This window comes from Callorhinus ursinus, unplaced genomic scaffold (genome assembly GCF_003265705.2).
Source record: "Callorhinus ursinus isolate GAN/ISIS: 27379988/994484 unplaced genomic scaffold, GSC_fseal_2.0 scaffold4, whole genome shotgun sequence".
Taxonomy (NCBI): Eukaryota; Metazoa; Chordata; class Mammalia; order Carnivora; family Otariidae; genus Callorhinus; species Callorhinus ursinus.
Genome location: NW_027397066.1, coordinates 101,145,754 through 101,168,885, shown reverse-complemented (window position 1 = coordinate 101,168,885; position 23,132 = coordinate 101,145,754). Strand labels below are relative to the sequence as shown.

General features: G+C 33.3%; 1 protein-coding gene across 10 annotated transcripts in view; it reads right to left on the bottom strand.

Moving 5' to 3' along the window:
* The window catches only part of BLTP1 (bridge-like lipid transfer protein family member 1), a 207,764-nt gene that overhangs the window by 142,948 nt on the left and 41,684 nt on the right, over nt 1-23,132 (bottom strand). For all 10 annotated transcript variants that reach the window (XR_012378024.1, XM_073892215.1, XM_073892217.1 and 7 more), the window contains exons 12-20: nt 18,526-18,682; nt 18,033-18,111; nt 15,842-15,933; nt 14,428-14,545; nt 7,660-7,815; nt 7,301-7,398; nt 4,518-4,696; nt 4,244-4,350; nt 3,085-3,293 (exon numbers count right to left, since the gene is read on the bottom strand). Coding sequence is in view for 9 of the 10 variants with exons in the window: in XM_073892215.1 (XP_073748316.1) it covers nt 3,085-3,293; nt 4,244-4,350; nt 4,518-4,696; nt 7,301-7,398; nt 7,660-7,815; nt 14,428-14,545; nt 15,842-15,933; nt 18,033-18,111; nt 18,526-18,682 (1,195 nt within the window). In the remaining variant the exon portion in view is untranslated. The remainder of the gene's footprint in view (nt 1-3,084; nt 3,294-4,243; nt 4,351-4,517; nt 4,697-7,300; nt 7,399-7,659; nt 7,816-14,427; nt 14,546-15,841; nt 15,934-18,032; nt 18,112-18,525; nt 18,683-23,132) is intronic.

The window sequence follows — 23,132 nt, the reverse complement described above, 5'->3', positions numbered from 1 at the left end:
CAGGGGGAGCGGGAGAGGGAGAAGCAGGCTTCCTGCTAAGCAGGGAGTTTGATGTGGGGCTTGATCCCAGGACCCTGGGATCATGACCTGAGCCAAAGGCAGACGCTTAATGACTGAGCCACCCAGGAGCCCTGGAAATCAGTTTTTTTCTAAACAGTCAAATATTCTTTTTTTTTCTAGTCTATCCTTCAGAATTTCCTGATGTTTAATTCTAGTAACTAAGGAAAATACAATCTTGGTTACATGACTTTTCACATTCTCTTTGTTTTCCTTTATATATACATATATACATCCTAACACTAAGTAGAACATAGTTATATATTAAAACAAATGAAAAAAAAGTAATTAAAAGAGAGAGATTTAAGATAGAACGCATCTCCATGTTAGCATGACACTAAGCTTTCTAGTAGGCCGTAGGCAGAAAGAAAAAAAGAAGAAAAAAAAAAAGACAAGTTACTTATATTCCCAATAAAAGGAAGCACACAGTTCATTGGCCTAGAAAAATTTTTTGTTTGTCATGTTTTAGGCACATATTTTTAAAAATATTTTAAAACTTTAAAATTTTTAATTTGTTTTAGTAAAATTTTAATTTGTTTAGTAATAATTTGTTTAGTAGAACATACAAGTTCTATGTTAATTCGATGAATGCAAATACTAATAAAAACTTTAGGGGCACCTGGGTGGCTCAGTCATTAAGTGTCTGCCTTCGGCTCAGGTCATAATCCCAGGGTCCTGGGATCAAGCCCCTCATCGGGCTCCCTGCTTGGCAGGAAGCCTGCTTCTCCCTCTCCCGCTCCCCCTGTTTGTGTTCCCTCTCTCTGTCAAATAAATAAATAAAATATTAAAAAAAAAAAACTTTAGTACAACAAACCTCTGAAACTATTAAACAGCTGTTATAAAATCTTAATGCATGGAAGAGACTGGATCAAAACAAACTATCAAGAGAGGTTACATTTATGGAGAATTTGTAAAGAAATCTTGAAAAAAGGCATTTACTCCTTTCTCTTTATTCTTCTTTGTTATAATCCTCTTAATTTTGACGAATATGTATAATTATGGAATTTTTAAAAGAAAAAATTGAGGTTCAGTATACATACAGTAATGCAAAAAAAACAGTGATAACATCTCTTTAGTAGTATTCAAAACTGGTACTATATCAATATAACCACCCTCATTTGCTAACTAAATCATTACTTATATTTAAATTAAAATATAGTTCAGCCTCTTCAGGGAAATTATAACTTGAAAATTGCATTTTAAATCCTTTATAGTTATTCACAAGCAATCCCAAGAAAATAAGATATTAGGAGAAATATTTGAAGAATACTTTAGGTCAAACAATGGTCACAAGAAAGAAAAAAAAATACGTGTGTATGTGTATGTTTGTGTATGTATGTATTTCTCCCCTTTGAATATCTGAAGAATCACTCCTTTAGGAATCTCTCCTAAAACCAAAGCAAAACTTTAGATTTCCACAAATATTAAATACAATGTCCCTTGAATCTTTTATCTTAAAATTGTATCATCTGATGCTTTATGGTAGTTTATAGTAAATATGACAGTAAATCAAATATAAAAATTTTTTATAAATATAAGAACCTGTTCAGCTGCACTTCTTCCAGAAAACCTTTCTTAACAAACCTTGACTGTCTTTCCTTAATCAACCCTGATCACCCTAGACCCTTTCCAGAATTAATTATTCCTGTCACTGTACATTACGGGATTGCCTATTACCTAAGCATTCAATATCCAAACCTCCACAGTTGTGAAATTACAAAAGGAAGCAAATAAGTAAACACTGACAAAATTAGACTCACACAAAAACCTATCCCACAAGTAACTCTACTGCTCATGACTGTTAATGTTTAGACAATCTCACTTTGTTTATCAGATGTAGTAAAGCATCCAACAGTATGATGAAAATCTGAAGCAAAGTGAATTAGCAAAAACCTGGAAAAATGCAACATTTCATGAAGTTGCTAAAAGTGATGTTGAATAACCACTCAAATCACAGAGAAAGGTATCAGTGATTAAGTGAGGATCTGGAAGGCTTAGAGTGGTTACCTATAAAAAAGAGTAAATCAGGGTGCCTGGGTGGCTCAGTTGGTTAAGCGACTGCCTTCGGCTCAGGTCATGATCCTGGAGTCCCGGGATCGAGTCCCGCATCGGGCTCCCTGCTCGGCAGGGAGTCTGCTTCTCCCTCTGACCCTCCCCCCGCCTCATGTGCTTTCTCTCTCTCTCAAATAAATAAAATCTTTAAAAAAAAAAAAAAGAGTAAATCAGTAAGAGTTATTGATGACTTGCTGGGGTGACTTTTTTAAAGTACGAATTGAATACCAAAAGAATAAAAGTGATGTGTAGAAAACTTACAAAGTACTCACATATTTTTCTTAAAATAGCCTCCGTTCCTGATCATGCTTGATCAACCTTCAAGAGCTATCATTCTATTCAGTCACACAATTTCAATGGAAAAATTATACTAAAATGAATCAACACTTGATTTGGTCTTTATTCAAAGAAAGCGTACTTTTTAGAACCTAAATTTGTCATACTCTGAAATAAACTTATTTTCATATATTTGCTTCAGGTTTTAAGACAGTGCTCCAAACAAATCTTTGCTTATTATTTAGCATGAAATAAAGTTTTCTGTTTTTACTGAATTCAATTGAAGTTGACTCTTCCTGCTTTTATTTTATTATTCTCAGATGACAAGGTTCTCTTGTACTTCTTTTGCAGTGTTATATTACAATGTGTTAAAATTTGTCCCTATATATGTCTATCCTACTATGTCCTCTAGCTTATTTCCTTGAGAACAGATGCTGTATCATCTCTTTCTCCAGCCAACTAGCACAATTCCTAGAATATATTAAATGCTAAAAATACAAAATAAAAACTCAACTGAGAAGTACACCATTTTAAATAAATAAGTTTGTAATTGACTCTAGCACCAGAAGTATAGTCAACATATATATCTTCAACAACTTTAAACCACCGAACAGGCTATTTCAAATGGTCTCAATTTCAATTAGATATTAACTATTTTGCCTGTGTTTAAAAATGTGTAAGATCTTTTAAAAATCATACCTTTATACATAAGAAGGCATTTAATAGTGGTCCATAGAGAGTTATTTGAGAATCTGGGGAAAGTTCCATTTCTACATGAAGTTTATCAGGTGGAAGTTCTGAGGGATCAATAGGTGGGCGTGAAGAAGTAGAAGGAGTAGAAACAACTCTGTCTGATGTTTTCTGGGATGGCCTTAATACAGATAGCATTGTTTCTTCCATTTCTGATACTGAAAAAAATTAAGGAAAAAAAATTTGTGGTGGGGAATTTCTCACAAGTTCTTTAAGTAACTATTCACTAAGAAATTCTATTTTGTAATTTTTCATGAAAGCAACTATCTCTGATACAGTATCTGTAGTATATAATGAAAACAGACTTGCAAGACTAATAATTAAGAATGTGAAATAAAACAGACTTCATTGAAATATGTGTAGGAATACATAAATTAGATGGTACAGAATCAATGAAAATTTCCTATTAACATTCTCAAGTCCCTGCAATATAAATTCAGGTCACAGGCTTTATCTATACTTGGGCATTAAAGTACAAAGTTGTTTTCACATAAACAGCTATTCAAATACAGTGTGACATTATCAAGCTCCAAACACAAGAACAGTTATGAAAACTATTCTTTAACACTTAACTCACTAGAAAAATACAAAGAAAATATCACTTGACTCTAATTTCATTTTGGACCCTGGTAATAAGGTACATAAGCTTCAGGGAAACATGATATGATAATTGTGAAAATGCATTAAAAAAACTAACAGTTCATGAAACCAAGTGCTTTATATATATATTCATATTCACATACACCTTATTTGATATTCTAGTTCTTCTGTTTCTAGCTTGGCAGAACTTGAAAAAAAATTATTTACTTACTCTGAACATATTTGTTCAAATCTACAATAACAACATTTATCTCACAGAGTTGTTGTAAGGATTAAATGAGTAATGTAAACCAGTAAACAGCTTGGTCTAGCATTTGATATACAGTAAATGCTCAATGAAAGTTAGTTGTAATTATGCCAAAAATCCTTAAAAGATTTTTAAATGTATACAAATACATCAAATGAATAGATACATTTCCAAATTAAAAAAATTTTTTTCTTATACTTTTAATGATTATCAATCACAAAACCAGATGTCTCGAAGTACAAATTATATAAAAACACTTACATGATTGTTTTAGCTGCTCATCTGCTTTTTGTGGATAAATTGGATGCCATGTATAATCGATTGTAAGCATGACACTTGGGACAGTCCAGCATTCAACCCAACCAGCTCTTTGAAGAATAAAAAATAAAATTCTGGTCAGTTACTTAATTCATTTAATTGTATACAAACACCAATTACAAATAGTCAACTTTTATCTTTATTCTTTGAAAGAATCAGAAGAATCTTCCCCATATATAAACACAAAATATTTAAATCACTAATTTTATATACTCACTTTTCTTGTGTAATATTCCGCCATTTTGGTTTAACTGTTTTCTGACCACTTTGACACTCAGCAGGAATACCAGTATCATGAGTAATTTTATTTGGGTGGCAATTCTTTACCAGCATAAATAATGAATATTTACTAGGGTGGCAATCTGGTAGAAATAAATGAAGATCAACATCTTCTCCCTAAAAAATAATTCATAATAACCCAAAGTAAAAAAACAGGAACATAAATATGTTAGGTTTCTATTTCCAGCCAAACTTATCTATAATAATCTTGAGAATTCAAAAGAAAATAAACAAATTTCAAAAGGCAGATTTTATAATCAACAGTCAGTTAAATAACTGGAATAAGATTTTACATAGACTAAAACTAAATTCTGATTAGAAAGTTAAGAAAAAAAATTAAGGAAATAAATAACAGAGTTTCCACAAAACAGTAAAAAGATTATCTTCTATGGGTATTCATGGGTATTTCACATGTAACTCAGTAAAAAAAAACAATTAAAAATCATCTCACTGAGGAACACCTAGGTGGCTCAGTTGGTTAAGTGTTTACCTTCAGCTCAGGTCATGATCTCAGGGTTGTGAGATCGAGCCCTGTGTTAGGCTCCGTGCTCAGGAGAGTATGCTTGAGTTTCTCTCTCCCTCTGCTCCTCCTCCTCTCCCTCCGCTCCTCCTCCTCTCCCTCCGCTCATGCTCTCTCTCAAATAAATAAAATCTTTAATAAATAAATAAATAAATAAATAGAAATCACTGATAATAAGTTCAGGTGGAATATATTCTGCATTTTACTAATTTTTTTAAAGATTTATCTGAGAGAAAGAGAAAGAAAGAGCACGGGGGTAGGAGCAGAGGGAGAGGGAGAGAGAAACTCAAGGAGACTCTGCTGAGCATGGAGCCCAATGCGGGGCTGGATCTCAAGACCCTCAGACCACAACCTGAGCCTAAACCAAGAGTCAAACACTAAGCTGACTATACCACTGAGGTGCCCCTACTAATTTTTTTGATTCTAGTAAGTCTTGGATTATCACCTGGTTTTTAAGAATTCTGAATTGATACATTTTCATTTGGCTTCACTTTTTTCCTTATAGGTCGGTGCCCTAATCTTGTTCCTCATGATGCTTAATTTTTTTTTAGATTATATTATTACAATATGTAATTGTAATTATTACAAAAATAATACAATACATATTACATGTAATATGTATTATACTATGTAATTTTACATATTGTAAAATTTTACATATTTACATACAATATGAATTTTATTTTGTTTCAAGTTTTTATTTAAATTCCAGTTAGTTAACATACAGTGTAATATTAGTTTCAGGAGTAGCATTCAGTGATTAATCACTTACATGTAACACCCAGTGCTCATCACAAGTGCCCTTAACTTTAATACCCATCACACATTTAGACCATCCCCCTGTCCACCAACTTTCCAGCAACCCAGTTCTCTATAATTAGTCTATTTTATGGTTTGCATCTCTTTTATCCCGATGTTCATCTGTATTCTTAAATTCCACATATGAGTGAAATCATATGGTATTTGTCTTTCTCTGACTTATTTCACTTAGCATAATACACTCTAGCTCTATCCACTTTGTGGCAAATGGTAAGATTTCATTCTTTTTGATAGTTGAATAATATTCCATTGTGTATATAGACCACAACCTCTTTACCCATTTATCAGTCAATGGACATTTGGGCTCTTTGTAATTTGGTTATTGTTGATAATGCTATAAACATTGGGGTGCTGTGATGCCTGATTTCTTAACAGGCAGCATAGTAGAGTGGTTAAGAGAATGAAGGCCTAACCTATACCACTTGGGTTCAAATTCCAATTCAGCTACTCACCAATCACATAGGTTATATAAACTCAGCTTCTCAGTTTCCTATTTCATAAATGCAGATAACAACTACTTCAAGAAAACTGTTCTGAGAATGAAATGAGCTAATACACGTAAAGCACTTGGAATAGGGTATGGCACACAGAACATGTTTAATAGGTATTAGCAGCTCTTATTGTTGCTATTTTTTACCACCATAGCCTCCATCAATACTACAACTACATCTGATTGCTCATTCCCTAAAATTAGGTATTCCACAAAATTTTGAACTCATTAAATCTGCCTTTCAGAGAAAAGGAAGAGAGGTATTTGTGGCTGTCCCTTGAATTCATGTTTACAATTAGTAATGAAATTAAGGAAAGTGCAAAATCTAGTTCATCCACTGTTAAACATTAGAGTTAGAAGGGGTTTTTCAAAAGAACATATAAGTTAGCCACAAAGGTTAGAAATGAGCTGGTTAAGAAAATAATCAACTCAGGGAATTTTCTTTTTATTGCCAAAACTCCTCAGGGGAAGTTGGGGAACTTAGGGGAATGACAGAACATTACTGTTAACTACAAAAAAAAAAAAAAAAAAAAAAGCAGCATTTCTGTGACACTGAAGCACAGGAACAATGGTGGAGAGCTAAAATACTGCAGGATGGCAGTAGGACAGGCAGGGAAAAGTAGAGATAAGCTTTGGGGAAACACACTAATAAACCTGTGGAATAAAGAATGCACACAATTATGTGTACTCTTTTTTTTTTTAAGATTTTATTTATTTATTTGAGAGAGAGAGAGACAACGAGCAGGGGGGAAGAGGAGAGGGAGAGAAGAAGCAGGCTCCCTGCTGAGAAGGAGCCAGATGTGGGGCTCGATCCCAGAACCCTGAGATCGTGACCTGAGCCGAAGGCAGACGCTTAACCGACTGAGCCACCCAGGCACCCAATTATACGTACTCTTAAAGAGAACTTGGTGTTACACGTAGCTGGAACAAAGTCCGTAAAAGGCAAAGAGAAATCAATGTTTAATGTTTCCCCACAGGCTGCCAGATATACTACAAGAGGAAAAAAGAGAAAATTTATTTTTAACTTCAATAACACTTTAAATAAAAATTGCCTTAAATACATACCTAAGAAAATGAAAGATAATACGCTTAGTCCAGTAAAAACTCTAAAGTAGTTCTCTGAGAGTATTATAAGACAATGGAAAAAAGATCACATCTAGTATCTTTTAAAACTACAAAGTCAACATCAATTTTCATTGTTATTTGTCTTAATGAACAGAATACTTAGCCTAATTTTTAAGAAATTCTTACCATTTTCCTGTTGTTTAGTGGAACAGTCAATCCAATTGTGTTGATTAGCAGCCCAAATCATTTCAAATTGATGAAACATGATTTTAAAATTCCATGTATATGGCACAAATGAAAAAATGTCCGGAGCACTATCACTAGACCAGTCTTGAATTAAATCTAAAATTATGGTAGTGGGAAACAGAAAGCAAAAATTAATTGAAATTCAGAAAACAAAATATAAATATTCTAACACCAGTCAAAAATGAATTTTTCTTTTGCAACTAAAAAGAACTTTTATACTGAAATAGTAAAAGAAGATTAAGATATAGGTAAGTGATTTAATAGCAAACCAGTATTTACCTACTAATCACAGTTCCAAATAGAAATTTTATGCATTTTATGTATGTATTATTTTTTATACCTATTATTTTTTAAAGAAACTTTAGAAGATAAAAGAGAAAAAAATATCACCTGATAATCCACTACCCAAATACCCAGCATGGTGGATAGGTTTCCTTCTAGTTTTTTTTTTTCTATGTAGACTTTCATACAATATAGATGCACATATTTTCTATACTGCTTTTTCTTATTGAACTCAAAATTTTTCCATGTTATTTCATATACCTTAACAAAAATTTTAATGACAGTTCATTAAAGAGATTTGCCAGGATTTATTTAACCATTTAGTAATCTTGGATATTAGATTCTTTCCAAATTTTTGTGTTATATATAATTTTATGGATATTTTCATGCAAGATATTTTACATATTCAGGATTACTTTGTCAGTATAGATTCCAGAAGTAGAATGTGGCTAGGTCAACGTTTATAAATTTTTTCAAAGCTATTATAAATTACAGAATTGCTTTCTGAGAATAGTGAAACCATTTATACTCCTGCCAGAAATATATGCTTGACTATTTCATTGTACCCTCCTCCTGCATTATACTTCTTTCTACCTTTCCCTCCCCCTGTTCCCCCCCCCCCTTTCTCTTTCTCTCTGGGGGTAGTGAGAGGATGTAGCTTGGTAATTAATTGATCATTCAAAACTGTTATCTCATTTAACTGAATTTCCTAATTATAAGTACGGTTGAACATATTTTTCATGTTGTTTTACTCATTAAACAAATACCTACAGAGTGTCTACTGTGTGCCAGACTCTGTTCTAGACTCAGAGAATATAATGGTGAACAGAAACTTGGCCCTGTTAGTATTTACAGTCAATAATCCCTGATTTCTGATTTGTTGTACTCTGATTTGTATGGTTTTAAGTGTTGCTTTTTAAAACTATTCATTTATTTAGTCTGCTTATCCTCTGGTACCTTTTTTTTTTTTTTTGAATCTTGAAAGGCAAAAACTCTTTATATAAAGATATCAGCACTAATCTAAAACAGTGGTTTTACTTTTTCTTCAGGCATTCACATTGCTTACGTGCCTATACTCCCAGCAATCATATCTTTCAGGACATGGTCTCCTCCTAAAGGTGGCAAGCTCATCTCTGTATATTCATAGTATATAACATTGTGCTATGCATATAAAATTAGAACTTTGTGTATATATGAGAGAGAGAAACGACTAGAAGCAGTATTACAGCACACTTTGACAGCAGACAGTCCTGGGCTTAAATTCTGACTTTGCCATTTTACTAGCAATGCAATCTTAAATGAATAACATAAATGCTATCAGTTTTCTTTTTTACAAAATGAGGACAACTTCATAGACTTATGGTGAGAACTGAAATTATATGTGTCAAGTTTTAGCACAGTAACTGTCACAGGGTAAGCACTCTATGTATGGAAGCACTTATTATTAAAGATATTCTAAAGAAAATAATAGGTAAAAATAATTATTTAAAGTAGTTTCTTTGGATTTTAAATGAGGTCTTTAAACTGAAAGATATTATATTCAATACGGAAATCAGAAGTCAAATTTACCTTACATAATATCATATGAACTCATTTAAAATTTAGCTGCAATGTACAAAAGCTTGTGCACATTAAAAATCCCTCTCTTAATAAAATGGCAATACATTTAATATCAAATGTCAAAAATTTGAATTAATATTAATGAGATGCAGAGTTTTATATCAATCAATTGAATATGGCAATTAACCTGTTCTATGAATAAAGGAAAACTCCACTTGACAATTTTACTTTAAATGTATTTTTATTTCACTGAACAAGCAATCACAGTGGTTCATCATATTGTATAGTATCTATGCTTACTTCTAAACTTTTACTTCCACATGCTACCCTACCTAATATGACTCCATCCCAACTTTCTAACTTTATTCTTTAGCACAATGGCTAGCAATTGAGAGATACCCAAAAGTCATCTCTGGAATTAACCAACTCTACCATAAAAATTTTATCATTCATCAAGCTGATTTTCTCACTTTTCTTCTTCATCAACATTTTTAGTTCTGTACTTTTATTCAAACTATTCATCCTATCTAAAATAAGTATACTCTTTGGTATCCTCTCTGCTAAAGGAAAACTCCAACCATCTTTAACAACAACATGATACTACAGAGAGAGCACAGGGTCCATAGGTGAAAAAATGTTCTTAAATATCTCTTCCAGTTACTAGCCTCATTGAGTCTGACCAATTCATTGAATGTTTCCCTGCTTCAAGTCCTCTTGTTAACTCAGGCATAGCAGTAACAGCTATCTCTTTTCACAGTCATGAAGGTAATATAAATGAACATGGTTTGGAATGTTCTATGGTGACAAACTATGCACATAATCAGTTAATATCACTGAGTTCATTTACAAAGACCATTTTAGATGTTATGGTCTTTCCCTTACCTTCTCTGATTGCCTTCAGGTCACAGCCATTTCCTCTGTATTCATGTCTTATATGCATTTGTTAGTTTCAGTTTATGCTAGCAATTAATATATACACTGTTTTGTATTGCTTCATTTGTTTAAGTCTAGTGTACATGCCAATATACTTGAGACTGATAAATAATACAAAACAAGAAATGCCCATAAAGCGACATACCCATAAATTCTGTGGGCTGAGATCATGGTTTAAATTTGTTTTGAATCATTATTAATAAGAGACTTTCAACTTACATTGGTTACATTTATCTACTTCACACTTCTAGTTAAAAGATTGAGATATAATTGCTAGTAAAATAAACATAAATTCAAATAATCCACTAATCATCTCAGGAAACCAATGTAATTTTATAAAGTTACTAGCCAATTTCTATTTTAACAAGTCTTATAGTCTTTTCTTCCATATTTTATTTGAAATTCAAGATATTCTGCAGTATAGTTTCCTTATCACCTTATATAGTATCTTTACTGATAAATATTTAAAAATATGGTAAAATATTTATACTAGCCTCAACAACTATATCTAATAAGTATTTCTCTTTAAACCAAAAGCTGCTCTCATTAGCAGATGATCTTATCAAATAATTGAAAAAAGGAAGCACTTTCTTGATGACTGCCTTACTCATTTAGACAACAAATTTTTAAAAGTTATTAATTTGTGATGAGCACTGGGTGTTGTATGGATGTGCTGAATCACTATACTGTATGCCTGAAACTAATATTACACTGTATGTTAACTAACTGGGATTTAAATAAAAACTTAAAAAAATAATTAAGTTGGTAATCTAAATATTCATCTGGAAAAAACTCTTCTACAACTCACTTTATAATTATATTGTTAGACAAATACCCTATAAAATGCCAGTCAATTGTACTGGAGCTTAGCAATATTGTTACCATTGTCTTCTCCCCCTTATCAGAGTAAATCTAAATCAATTTTGATACTAGCAGATGAGACTTCACTTCTGCCTGTTTTACATCTTTTATTCCTGAGACTCTTTTTTATATTTATCATGAAGCTGTCTTTGCCCCACATGAAGCTGTCTTTGCCCCTCTCCCTGCTGCTCCCCCTGCTTGTGTTCTCTCTCTCGCACGCTATCTCTTTCTCTCTGTGTCAAATAAATAAAATAAAATAAAATAACAACTTTATCTAATAATTGGCATAAGAATGGCTACTGGGGAATATTAGGCATATCCTCACACCAAATTAGGTCATTTGTTTTCTGCAGAGTTCTGTCAATGGGGAAAGAGAAAACTGAGAACAGAACAAAACAATTCAAACACTATGACCCAGTATATTCATCCCCAGGCTAAGCATGTTACTAATAGTCATCCTTCTTAAAGAATAAATAAGTTTTTAAAGGATTCTAAAAAGCAATAGAAGACATATGAATAAAAGTTACAGCTGTAAAATCTGGGATATGAGAACTTAAGTTTTGTACCTATTTTCTTTAAATTTCTCCAAATAAATTTAGGGGGAAAAAAAAGTGAACTGCAATACACATAAGCTTAGAGATTAGAAATAAAGAAAATAATTTAGGGAAAACATGGTTGTAACTTGGGAAATGCGTTCAAATCCTATTTGAAAGTGACTAATACAATGCTCAGCCTAAATTAAAGTGTTACTGTAAAAATTTTAAATCTTGAGGAATTATCTACTCCAACTATTCTTAACACTGCTATAGTCTAAGAATGTGAGATGTCTGGAGTAAAAACAATGTGAAGGATTAAATGCTTGAAAATAGGAACCTATTTTAAAAGGTTAGCAAAGTTATAAAATACAAAACATTAACTGAGAGAGAAATGGCTACTGCCGAAGAAACTAAATATAACAGAATCTCGAGCCAGACGACTTGGGTTGGAACACTAGCTCGACAGACTTACTAGTTGTGTGACCCTGGACAAACTGCTTGACCACTCTGTAACTTACTTTCCTCATCTGTAAAACAAGGATAACAATAGTATCGATCTCAGGAATTATTATAAGGATTCAACAATTCAATATGTGCAAATTGCTTAGAACAGAGACACATAATACACACTGTGAGTTTTAGTTATATATTTTTTAATAAATCTGAATTGAGCAGTACTTACTCAATGTTCAGCTTCACTGACAAAAGTTTAACTTGCCAGGGATTTTGTTACAACTTCTAGTACTAGGACCCTGACTCAAGCCTTGAGGAATTATATAACTCCAAGAACACAGAAGCTTTCTAGCTAGTCCCCACAATAAAGTTCCCAAACTAAAAAACAAATATAAAAAACTTACGAATGAACATATTGTAGTAATGGCATTATACAATGCCCAAACCCTAACAATAGCAAAATTAGGGCAGAAATTATCTCTATTTCACAGATAAGGAAACAGAAGGTAAAATAATTGGTTAATTTGGCCAACATCATATTGCTAGTAAGTAATGTGCAGGCAGGACTATCTATGAATACCTGACTATCACTATATCCCCAAATATCTAATAGCACTCAGCACAGATCAGATGCTTGTAAATGACTGGTGGATAAAGGGAACGATGGAGGGCTGGCTGGCTGGCTGGCTCGATAAATGTAGCAATCAGTAAAGCTGAGGTGCTCTGGGGTAGCCACTGACCCTGGCAAATCAGACCAACTCTGTTTAGCTAAACTTTTTATGGGAAGGTTCTATATAAATACAACTTATTTTTATCTAGTAATATTTATGTTAGTCAGAGACCAAGACTACATGATCCTAAACCCAAGTAATATGAGTAGCTATTGTAATATGCTTCAAGAAATAAACGAATTTTTTCCAACTAACAATAACATCAACTCAATATCCATGCCAATGGAAAGAAGTAGGAGCTCCAAATACAAAAGTAACATACCCTCGTGCACTGTTGGTGGGAATGTAAATTGGTACAGCCACTGTGGAAAACAGTATGGAGGTTCCTCAAAAACTTAAAATAGAAATACCACATGATCCAATAATTCCACTACTGGGTATTTACCCAAAGAAAATGAAAACACTAATTCAAAAAAAATGTATGCACCCCTATGTTTATTGCAGCATTATTTACAATAGCCAAGATATGGAAGCAAACTAAATGTCCACAATAGATGAATAAAGAAGATGTGATGTGTGCTCACACACACACACACACACACACACACACACACACACACACACAGAGGAATATTAAGCAGCCATAAAAAAGAATAAAATTTTGCCATTTGTAACAACATTTCACTTACATGTGGAATCTAACAAACAAAATAAATAAGCAGAAAGAGACCCATAAATACAGAAAACAAACTGATGGCTGCCAGAGGGGAGGAGGGTAAAGAGATGAGAAAAATAGATGAATGGGAGTGGGAGGTACAGGCTTCCAGTTATGGACTGAGGAAGTCACTGGAATGAAAGGCATGGCATAGGAAACACAGTCAATGGTATTGTAGTAGCATTGTATGGTGACAGACAGTAGCTATACTTGTGGTGAGCATAGAGTTGTTAAATCACTAGTTGTATAACCAAAACTAATGTGACATGTTAACTACACTTCAGTAAAATAAAAAAATAACATACCTGACTATTTGAATATACTGTTTGTGGATTACAATAATTGAAACAAAATAATGAAACCATGCTGATGCCTAATTCAGGCAAAGAAAGAAATTGATTCATCCTCCCCAAATTATCCCCCACTAGGATGATAGAAAGTACCAGACTGGATGAATTCTTTCATTTTTTTGGTAAGCCCAATTTTGGATTGATATTTTCCTAGTTTGCACTAAAAGAGAATACAAAATACCTATATTTAAATTTTCCCTTTTACATTTGTAGCCCAAAAAGAAGTGTAAAAAAAAGTATGAACTCTACCATCAAATCCCTATGTTGAATCTAAAAGCAAAACTTACTGAATATAAACAAGTTCACTGTGATAAATCTCATTGTATTTACATTTATTAGAAAATTACCAGTAAAGAAGTTCTTCTGTGCAAAGATGAAATGGTAGGTGGCTTTATAAACCTCTAATTCACACTGCCAAGTCTGTGGCATGTTCCATATTCGGGGATAACTGGCATTGATGTGGAACTGCAAATGAAATGTTAAGTAAAAATGTAAGAGCTTAAAATGTGACACTGTGTGAAGAACATTAGAAATAAATTCACACACACACACACACACACACACACACACACACTAGTAGAGTAATTAAAACTTATTTTCCCACTGAACTAAACAGAAGGTCCCTTTGAGATTTTAATATTACTGTGGCTAAAGGTCAGTATCTGTGGTTATATCCAGCTCCTTGAAATACTAAGCCATGAAAACTTTAAGAACAACAAAGCAGACTACAGTTTTGATACTGTACTCTAGCTAAACCAACAGAGTAACAACCAATGACCTTAATTCCTCTTTAAACCTAATCTGTTACGTGAGAGGCTCAGGGTTTGGCCACCAGTGCCTCCCAGGTTCCCTTTTGGCAAATACATGCTTTATCATGTATTTAAGTTGCCTTATCATGTATTCCATCTGCCAAAGTTTGGAGATTCTGCTAAAGGCAAGAGCTGCCTGACCAGGAATAGCATTATGGCACAGCACCATTTATCAGCAATAGCTCAGGAATTCATTAAAATGCTGAATACGCCAGTTTAATATACATTTGTAGTATTCAATATATTCTTGGTAATTACACATTTTTCCTCTTAATTTACATATATGTGTGTAAAAAATGCTTTTTTTAGACAATTAAGACCTAATGATACCATCTTATAAAAGAATCCTTTCTGAATATCAGCCATTCTACGTAGTGGCTTTTGTTATTATTGTTATTGTTGTCTTCCCTGATAAGGAATAATCTGCCTCATAATGAAATGAATCCCTAATCTGCAATTTTAATTATAAGCATTTCCATATTTTTTCTAATATGGAGTAATCTGCAGTATCAGTAAGATTTTCTTCTTTTAAGCTCATTCATCAAGTAAAAAACAAAATGACTTATTAAGCCGTAAGAAGGAATCCAATGGGGACAGAAACATATAGTGAAAAATTATCTCATTTATAACATAGGAGTTAGTCTAGTCATAAAATAAAATTTAAAATTAATATTCTAACAACTTTTCACATTCTTAAAGACCAAAAACCATGCTAGCACTGCCTTATATTCACTTTGCCCATAACCATAAGCAGAGCAAGAGAGATGCCAGAGTCCACAGCCCTGGGTATCTACTCCTCTTCACAAAAATAAGGCCAAGAGCACCTGGTAGTTCTTGAATGAGAAGATTAACTATTTAATGACTTCCTGGTCATTAAAATTTTGTATTAAAAAATTAAAACCAAATTCAGATTTTACGTATGTATACATATCATCATATACTCTAGACTTACTGCTAACATTTCTGCTTCTAAAAGGGTCCGGTATTGCATGCTGGTGGTGGCATCAACATGTAAGAGCTGTCCTTTAATTGCAGGAGTATAACCTAGTAAGTGAAAACATAAAAATTAAGAACCTACAAAATATATGTGTGACTAAAAATTTTGTACTGGAAACAACTCCCATCACCACCCAAAGAAGGAATCCCTGAAAACTGGTCATCAGACACAATACAAATACATCCCAGTGATGGGGAGCTTGCTATCTAATAGGTGACCTTTCTCATTTTGGACAGCTCTAAAGGAATAAAGTTCCATCTTCATAGAATGTCCTCCTGATTTTGCTTTCCAGCGCAAAACTGTAAGCCTACCCTCTAAATGACAGTTTTCAATTATTAAAGATGGCTACTATGTCTCTTCTCCCACTGACTCAAGGGAAGTTGTTTTCATCATTTTCAACTGTTCCTTATATAGTAATACTTTCTAAACAATGGCTATTCCTTATGTAATTAATGACAGCAAATAACATAGCTCCATTCTGAACAAAAGCAGAAAAGTACAGCGTATTTCACTTCTTTTCTTGAAGGGCTGCCCTTCTATGAACAATAATGCTATGGTCATTAGTATATGGCTAGTTCAACATGTATCCTGCTCTGGGCATTTTTTTTTCAAAGACCTGAATCTCTGAAAAAAGTTTTAAATGTGTTTGAATTATATTTTGTTAATGTCTATGACTTAATCTACTTTTCCCCTCAGATAGTCATCTTAAAAGCCACCTAACCTTCCCAAGAACCTGACTGAGCTTTCCTTAGACCAGTAACTCACTCAGAGTTCCACAACCAGTGTGCTGTGGCACTGAGCATGAATTCATAATTAGTATGTTCCAGATATTGATTCCCTCAGCCCTCAGTGGCTCCCTTACCCCAGTGCACCAATAATTGTACAAAAGAAAGGTGTACAAATATTTCCTACGTGCAATATCAGTTTAAAAATGGTAAAAGCACTCCCTTAATTGAATCACTCCCAATTTTACACAATCCCCAACTGTCTTTTTCCTCCTGCTTTGTATCTGTAAGTAAGGCTACCCTAAAAGATGTTCTTTCCAACTCACTACTCTGAACCACCCCGTCCTAGAGAATCTCAAGCATCTGCTTCAAGACTTAGTATGCCCACTCTTTTACAACCAGCAAAGGTAAGGTTTAACTCTTCATCAAGAGCCTCAAAGTTACAGGGAAAAGATACACTATGCCATTCTCAGTCACTGTTTCACAACTGATTATCTAAGTAGGTAGACCCAACTGCTACCTTTTTATACAAGCTAATGAATGTAGTCAACCCGCTACCTGCTTTCTTATACCAGCAACAAAAAAAAGTTGACAAAAACAAGTAAAGAGAGCCAAGAATGATATAAAAATTACTCTAATTATACTTAGCCATAGTAACACTGTTGCTTAGTGACTTAAAAATACAGGTACGTTGCTATTCTCTTAAGAAGTGAATAAAGCAGAATTTCATTTTAATTGTTCTCAATTACAAATATAATAAGAGGACAGGAAAAAGGAAAATGAAAAAGGCTATATAATATTTTGATAAATTTAACAAAATGTATTTAATCACATTATTGATTAACTTGTATCAGAGTCAAAATTTCAAATGCATAATGAACTTAGATCAGCTCAGGTGAATCTACAGCAGAGTATTATTTAATATTTTAAATATGAAATGTTCTGCTTTCTTAGTTATATTTTTCAAAGTACCAGGCTTATTCCCTGACAAAATCTATTAACACTATAACCTAAAACAAAGCCTATCAATCATACTATCACATACTGCCCATATACCATGTGCCAGGTACTGGGTTCAGCACCAAATTTACATCAGTTTAAAAAAAAACACACAGCACCTGCTCTTACAGAGCAACAGACTAATAGGAAAAATACATTTTAAACAAATTATGCTCAGTCTTACAAAAAAGAAGTATAGGGTATAACAAAAGCATAAGACCTAACTTGATTTAAAAAATTTTCCCTTCTCTCCAGGTGCACAAAAAATTTCATTATGTAATTAATATGTACTGTTAATATAATAGAAAGCTGAAAAAAAAAACCCCATTATGTTAGTCTAAATAGGATAACAAGCTATTATTTATAGATTAATTATTCCCCTACTAATCATTTAAAATAGGAAAGTACTCATTGCAGCTTACCATTTTCCTCAACTGTCATTGGAATATTAATTTCTAAATATGAGCCAGCTCCTACATTTACATGCACAGCATTTGTTTCCTACCAAAAGAAAAAAATTAAACCATATAAAATAATTATTTTCTCACTGTTTAAACATACTCCCATCTTTACTTTTCAGTTATTATCACAGATAAAATATAATCATCATTGATATGAAATGGGTATTAAAAGTTCCTAAGAACAAAAGTTCAAAGTTTTACTAAAAATGCACTAAAACAATTTGGCCAGATATAAAAAAGAAAATCAACTAGACTATAGAATTAAGGTTTATTATTAATTTTTCCTACTTTTGGTACTTAATGAAAGCAATATATATACAATTATTGTGGTGGGAGGGTGATAGGAGGCTCATAGAAATGAATCTAAGTATAGAACTAGTTACCAGAAAAATACTCTGGAAAATCATGTTTAAATTTTAAACACTACTGTCTACTATATTATTTCAATAATTACCCTGTTTTTGGTAAACAGCAAATCAATTGTAGCATCTGCAATAATATTCATTCGCAGTTCAAAAGCAAGGATCTGTCGTGGTCTCCCAGGCTGTGCAATTTCAGAAACTTTCAGAACTTGATAATCAGGTGGGAAGAAAAACTTCCATAAACAATCTCTATATAAGGAGGTATAAAGAATAACTTATTTAAACAAAATTACATTTATAAGGGAGCATAATCAGTATTATGACTTTGTACTATCACTGTTATCTCATTTAACAATTGGACATGAAATAGAAAAAAAAATTAAGTCACAAATTAGCACCTACTCTAATTTCTTTTCAGTAAAATGAAAGACTCTTTTCTCCAATGTTTTATACTTCCAAAAATCAACAAACTTTGAGAATTTTTTTAGATTTATTTACTTATTTGAGAGAGTGTGCGCAGGCATGCGCAACACACACACGCACAAGAATGGGGAAGGGCAGAGGGAGAGAATCTTCACACAGACTCCCTCATTGAGCACAGAACCCAATGTGGGGCTCAATCTCACGATCCATGAGATCATGACCTGAGCTGAAACCAAAAGTCCAACGCTTAACTGATTGAGCCACCCAGGCACCCCAACAAGCTTTGAGTATTTAATATACTATTGTCAAATGAGATATAGGTAAGAACAAATTTACACTGTTGAGGCACACTGTGAGAAATTTAAGACTTTCTACAAGCATATCAAAAAGCAAAGAACTAAAGGAGGATGGTTTAATTAGAATCATTACACTATGGATGAGTTACTTAGCCTTTCTGAGGACACCTGACCTGCTTTCTCATCTGCAAAATAGGAGTAAGATAACTGGCCTCATAGACTAGATCTGAGGATTAAATGACAACATATATGGAAAAGACTTGGCAGTACATGATGCTAGATAAAGTGGCTATTATTTATTTTATTTTTATAATCATTTATTATCTTTTAGAGGGGGAGAGGGGCAAAGTGAGAGGGAAAGAGAGAATCTTAAGCAGGCTCCATGCCCAGCATGGAGCCTGATGCAGGGCTTGACCTCATAACCCTGAGATCATGCCCTGAGCTGAAATCAAAAGGCAGATGCTTAACCAACTGAGCCACCCAGGTGCCCCTTATAATCATTATTTTTAATCAGTAATCTATCAAAAAGAGTCTAAAGAGCAATAGATCTCTAAAAAGTAAAGAAGCTAAGGCTCTAATACATTTGCCTCCCCTCATCATTTCATAAAGATGAAAGAACCCAAGGAATTTCCATTTCAGAGTCAAAATTAATGTAATGTTATTCATACATTCAGAGAAGGTGCCAGTTTATAGCTTTTAAACAGGAAGGGTTGAAAAAGTAACAGAAAATGCTACTTGGAATAAATAAGATAGGGAAAAATTATATGAACAGAACAAAAGTTGCAAACTGACCCATTACAGACTATAACTTGCCATCATTAAGTAAGTGTGTATGAAAGAAAAATAAAGTTCTGCAAATGTTTTGGTTACAACATACAAATACATGAAACTAAGACTATTAAAGACAAAGTCCAAGATGATCATTGAATGAAAATGGACTGTTTAGTAGGTAGCAGGATATAATGAAAAGAGCAGTGGACTTGAAAGGCTGGACTGAATGTTAGTTCTAGATGGCTATAGCATCATTATCTTGCCGAAATCACTGAACCTCTCTGCATCTCCATTTTCTCACAGGTATAATAAGTTTACCATACCTGCCCTATGTATCTCACTGGGTTATGAGAATCAAGTGTGAAAATATAAATAAAAGCACTTATGTGAAAGCAGTAACAGGCTAGACAATGTTGAAAATGTTTGTGTTATTGTAATTATTATCTATCTAAGGATAAAGTACAAATCTCATAAAGTTTGCATTTCAACTCTGACATGAAAATTCTCAGAAAGAAAATATCATTAAGGAAAAGCTGAGTATCTTAAAGATTCAGAAAAATCATGTAAAGGTGGTAGAATGAAATAAAAATCCATACGTTAACAACTCATTCTATATCAGAGATCAAAATCTCTTCACAAAAGTGAATGAACTATCCAATAGCAAAACAGTTAAGATTTCTTCCTAAATTTCTTACATCTTAGTGGATGCTAAGAAAACTGAACTTACTAGTCATTTCCAGTTACAATCCATATTTGTATAGAAACTGAAAATGGGGAAGAAGAAAAGGAAATGGCTACAAAAGAGGAAATGCACTGTTTGTACATGTAAGTGAGGAGCAAAGTATTCTGAGTAAACTAAACCCACGTGAAAATAAGTTTTTCGGGGCACCTGGGTGGCTCAATTGGTTAAGTGTCTGTCTTTGGCTCAGGTCATGATCTCAGAGTCCTGGGATGGAGCCCTGCATCAGGCTCCCTGCTCAGTGAGAAGTCGGCTTCTCCTTCTCCTTCTCCCCAGCCCTCCCCCCACAACTTGTGGTCTCTCTCTCTCTCAAATAAACAAAATCTTAAAAAAAAAAAAAGAAAAGTTTTTCTTTTTCCTTTTCTTTCTTTTTTTTAAATAAACCTGAATGAATGGTTTTGTTAAGTCCAGGTTAAGAAAGATATTGCTGTTCTCTCCTGGTAGTGGCAGGATCTACTGAAAAGAGTTGATAAAACAAATTTTTCTTTTATGTTAACTTCACTGTCATTTCTCTATATAATACAAAGATCATCTCATAAGTGAAAATGGCTATATATTAAAAGATTTTTAATTTGGACTTTATGTAAATATGCTCTAATATTTTTTAATGTAACAAAATTAAATACAGTTTAAGAATAATCACACTTTATTCTTAGAAATGCAAAAATATTTTATGTGTCTGTGTTAAAGCATTGTTTTAATTTTTTTCTTTCAAATATAATAATGTATAAATGTAACTGTTACTTAATAGGATGTAAAAACCCTCATTTTCAACTATTCAATAGTAAATACAGCATGGCTTACTGCAGGAAGAATTTTATCATAAAAGGAAATTTTAAATTCAGTAATTTGAAAAGGATTTGTTTCCTAACCTGAAATTTTAAGCTGTTCACTTTCAAGTCTAATAAATAACCTAACCCAGAACTCAACAAAGTATTGTATTAGCATATTGCAAGAGTTTTCAAATGACAAACTTACTTACTCATTTATCATACAATTGTTAAACAGTTACATTTGATGAGGCAGGTATTACTATATACTAGAGATACAAAAATTAATAGAACATGCTACTTAACAAAGTATATAATTCTTCTAACAATGCTAGGTAGAAAGCACTTTTTAAAACAAGTATAAAAAGAGTCAGTATATCAAGTCAGTATCAGCACTCTTCATTAGTCCATTAACAGCCCAATAATATCTGCTTCGGTGAATGATTTGGCTTGTATTTCTCCAGTCAAGCTTGTTTATGTACAGAAAAACTAAACTGACTTTAGGCAATGTCTATTTACATAAAAATTTAGATGTTCCCTCATAATTAGAGGTAAATGTTCCCTTCTTTGCTTAAAACTCTTCAGTAAGTAGAAATGTGGTTAGAATAAATTAAAATAAGAATTACTTCAAAATTAACAGAATGACTAATAAAAAAAAAAAAAAACAACTCTCAGACACTGTCCAGGATAAAGTCTCTGTTTCTTAACTACCTACAAATCTCCGAACAACCTGTAGAAACTATAAGACAAATCTCCATTGTCATCATGCATTTGCAGAACTATTCCTTTGCCTCAATTATTTGTCCTCTTCCTTTGCTGGATAACTCCTACTTAGGTTTCAAAATTCAACTCACATATTACCTCTACTAAAAAGCCTTCCCCAATTCTCTTCTCTGATGAGTTATGTACCTGTTATGGGAAGAACTGTGTCCCCTAAAAATTCATATATTGAAGTCCTAACCTCGAGCACCTGAGAATTTGATGTTCGGAGATAGGATCTTAAGAGAGGTAATTAAGTTAAATGGGGTTGTTAGGATGGGCCCTAATTCAATATGACTAGTGTTCTTCTAAGACAAGGAAATGTGGACACAGAGGCCTACAAGACACACTAAAGGGAAGACCATGGGAAGACCAGGGAAAAGATGACCATCTACAAGCCAAGGAGAGAAGCCTTGAATACACCCTTCCCTCACAGCCCTCAGAAGGAACCAAACCTATCAACACCTTGATCACAGAATTCTAACCTCCAGAACTGCGAAAAACTTCTGTTGTTTAAACTACACAGTCTGTGGTACTTTGTTATGGCAGTCTTAGCAAACTAGTACAGTACCTTTCTAAGTGCTTCATCAAGACTTTTTACTTACCTTTACTACAGCCCTTAATAAAACTCTTTTATTTCTTTTTCCTCACTAAAACTGAACGGTCTTTTTTTTTATATTATGTTATGTTAATCACCATACATTACATCATTAGTTTTTGATGTAGTGTTCCATGATTCGTTGTTTGCGTATAACACCCAGTGCTCCATGCAGAATGTGCCCTCTTTGATACCCATCACCAGGCTAACCCATCCTTCCACCCCCCTCCCCTCTAGAACCCTCAGTTTGTTTCTCAGAGTCCATAGTCTCTCATGGTTCGTCTTCCCCTCCGATTCCCCCCCCGCCTTCATTTTTCCCTTCCTGCTATCTTCTTCTTTTTTT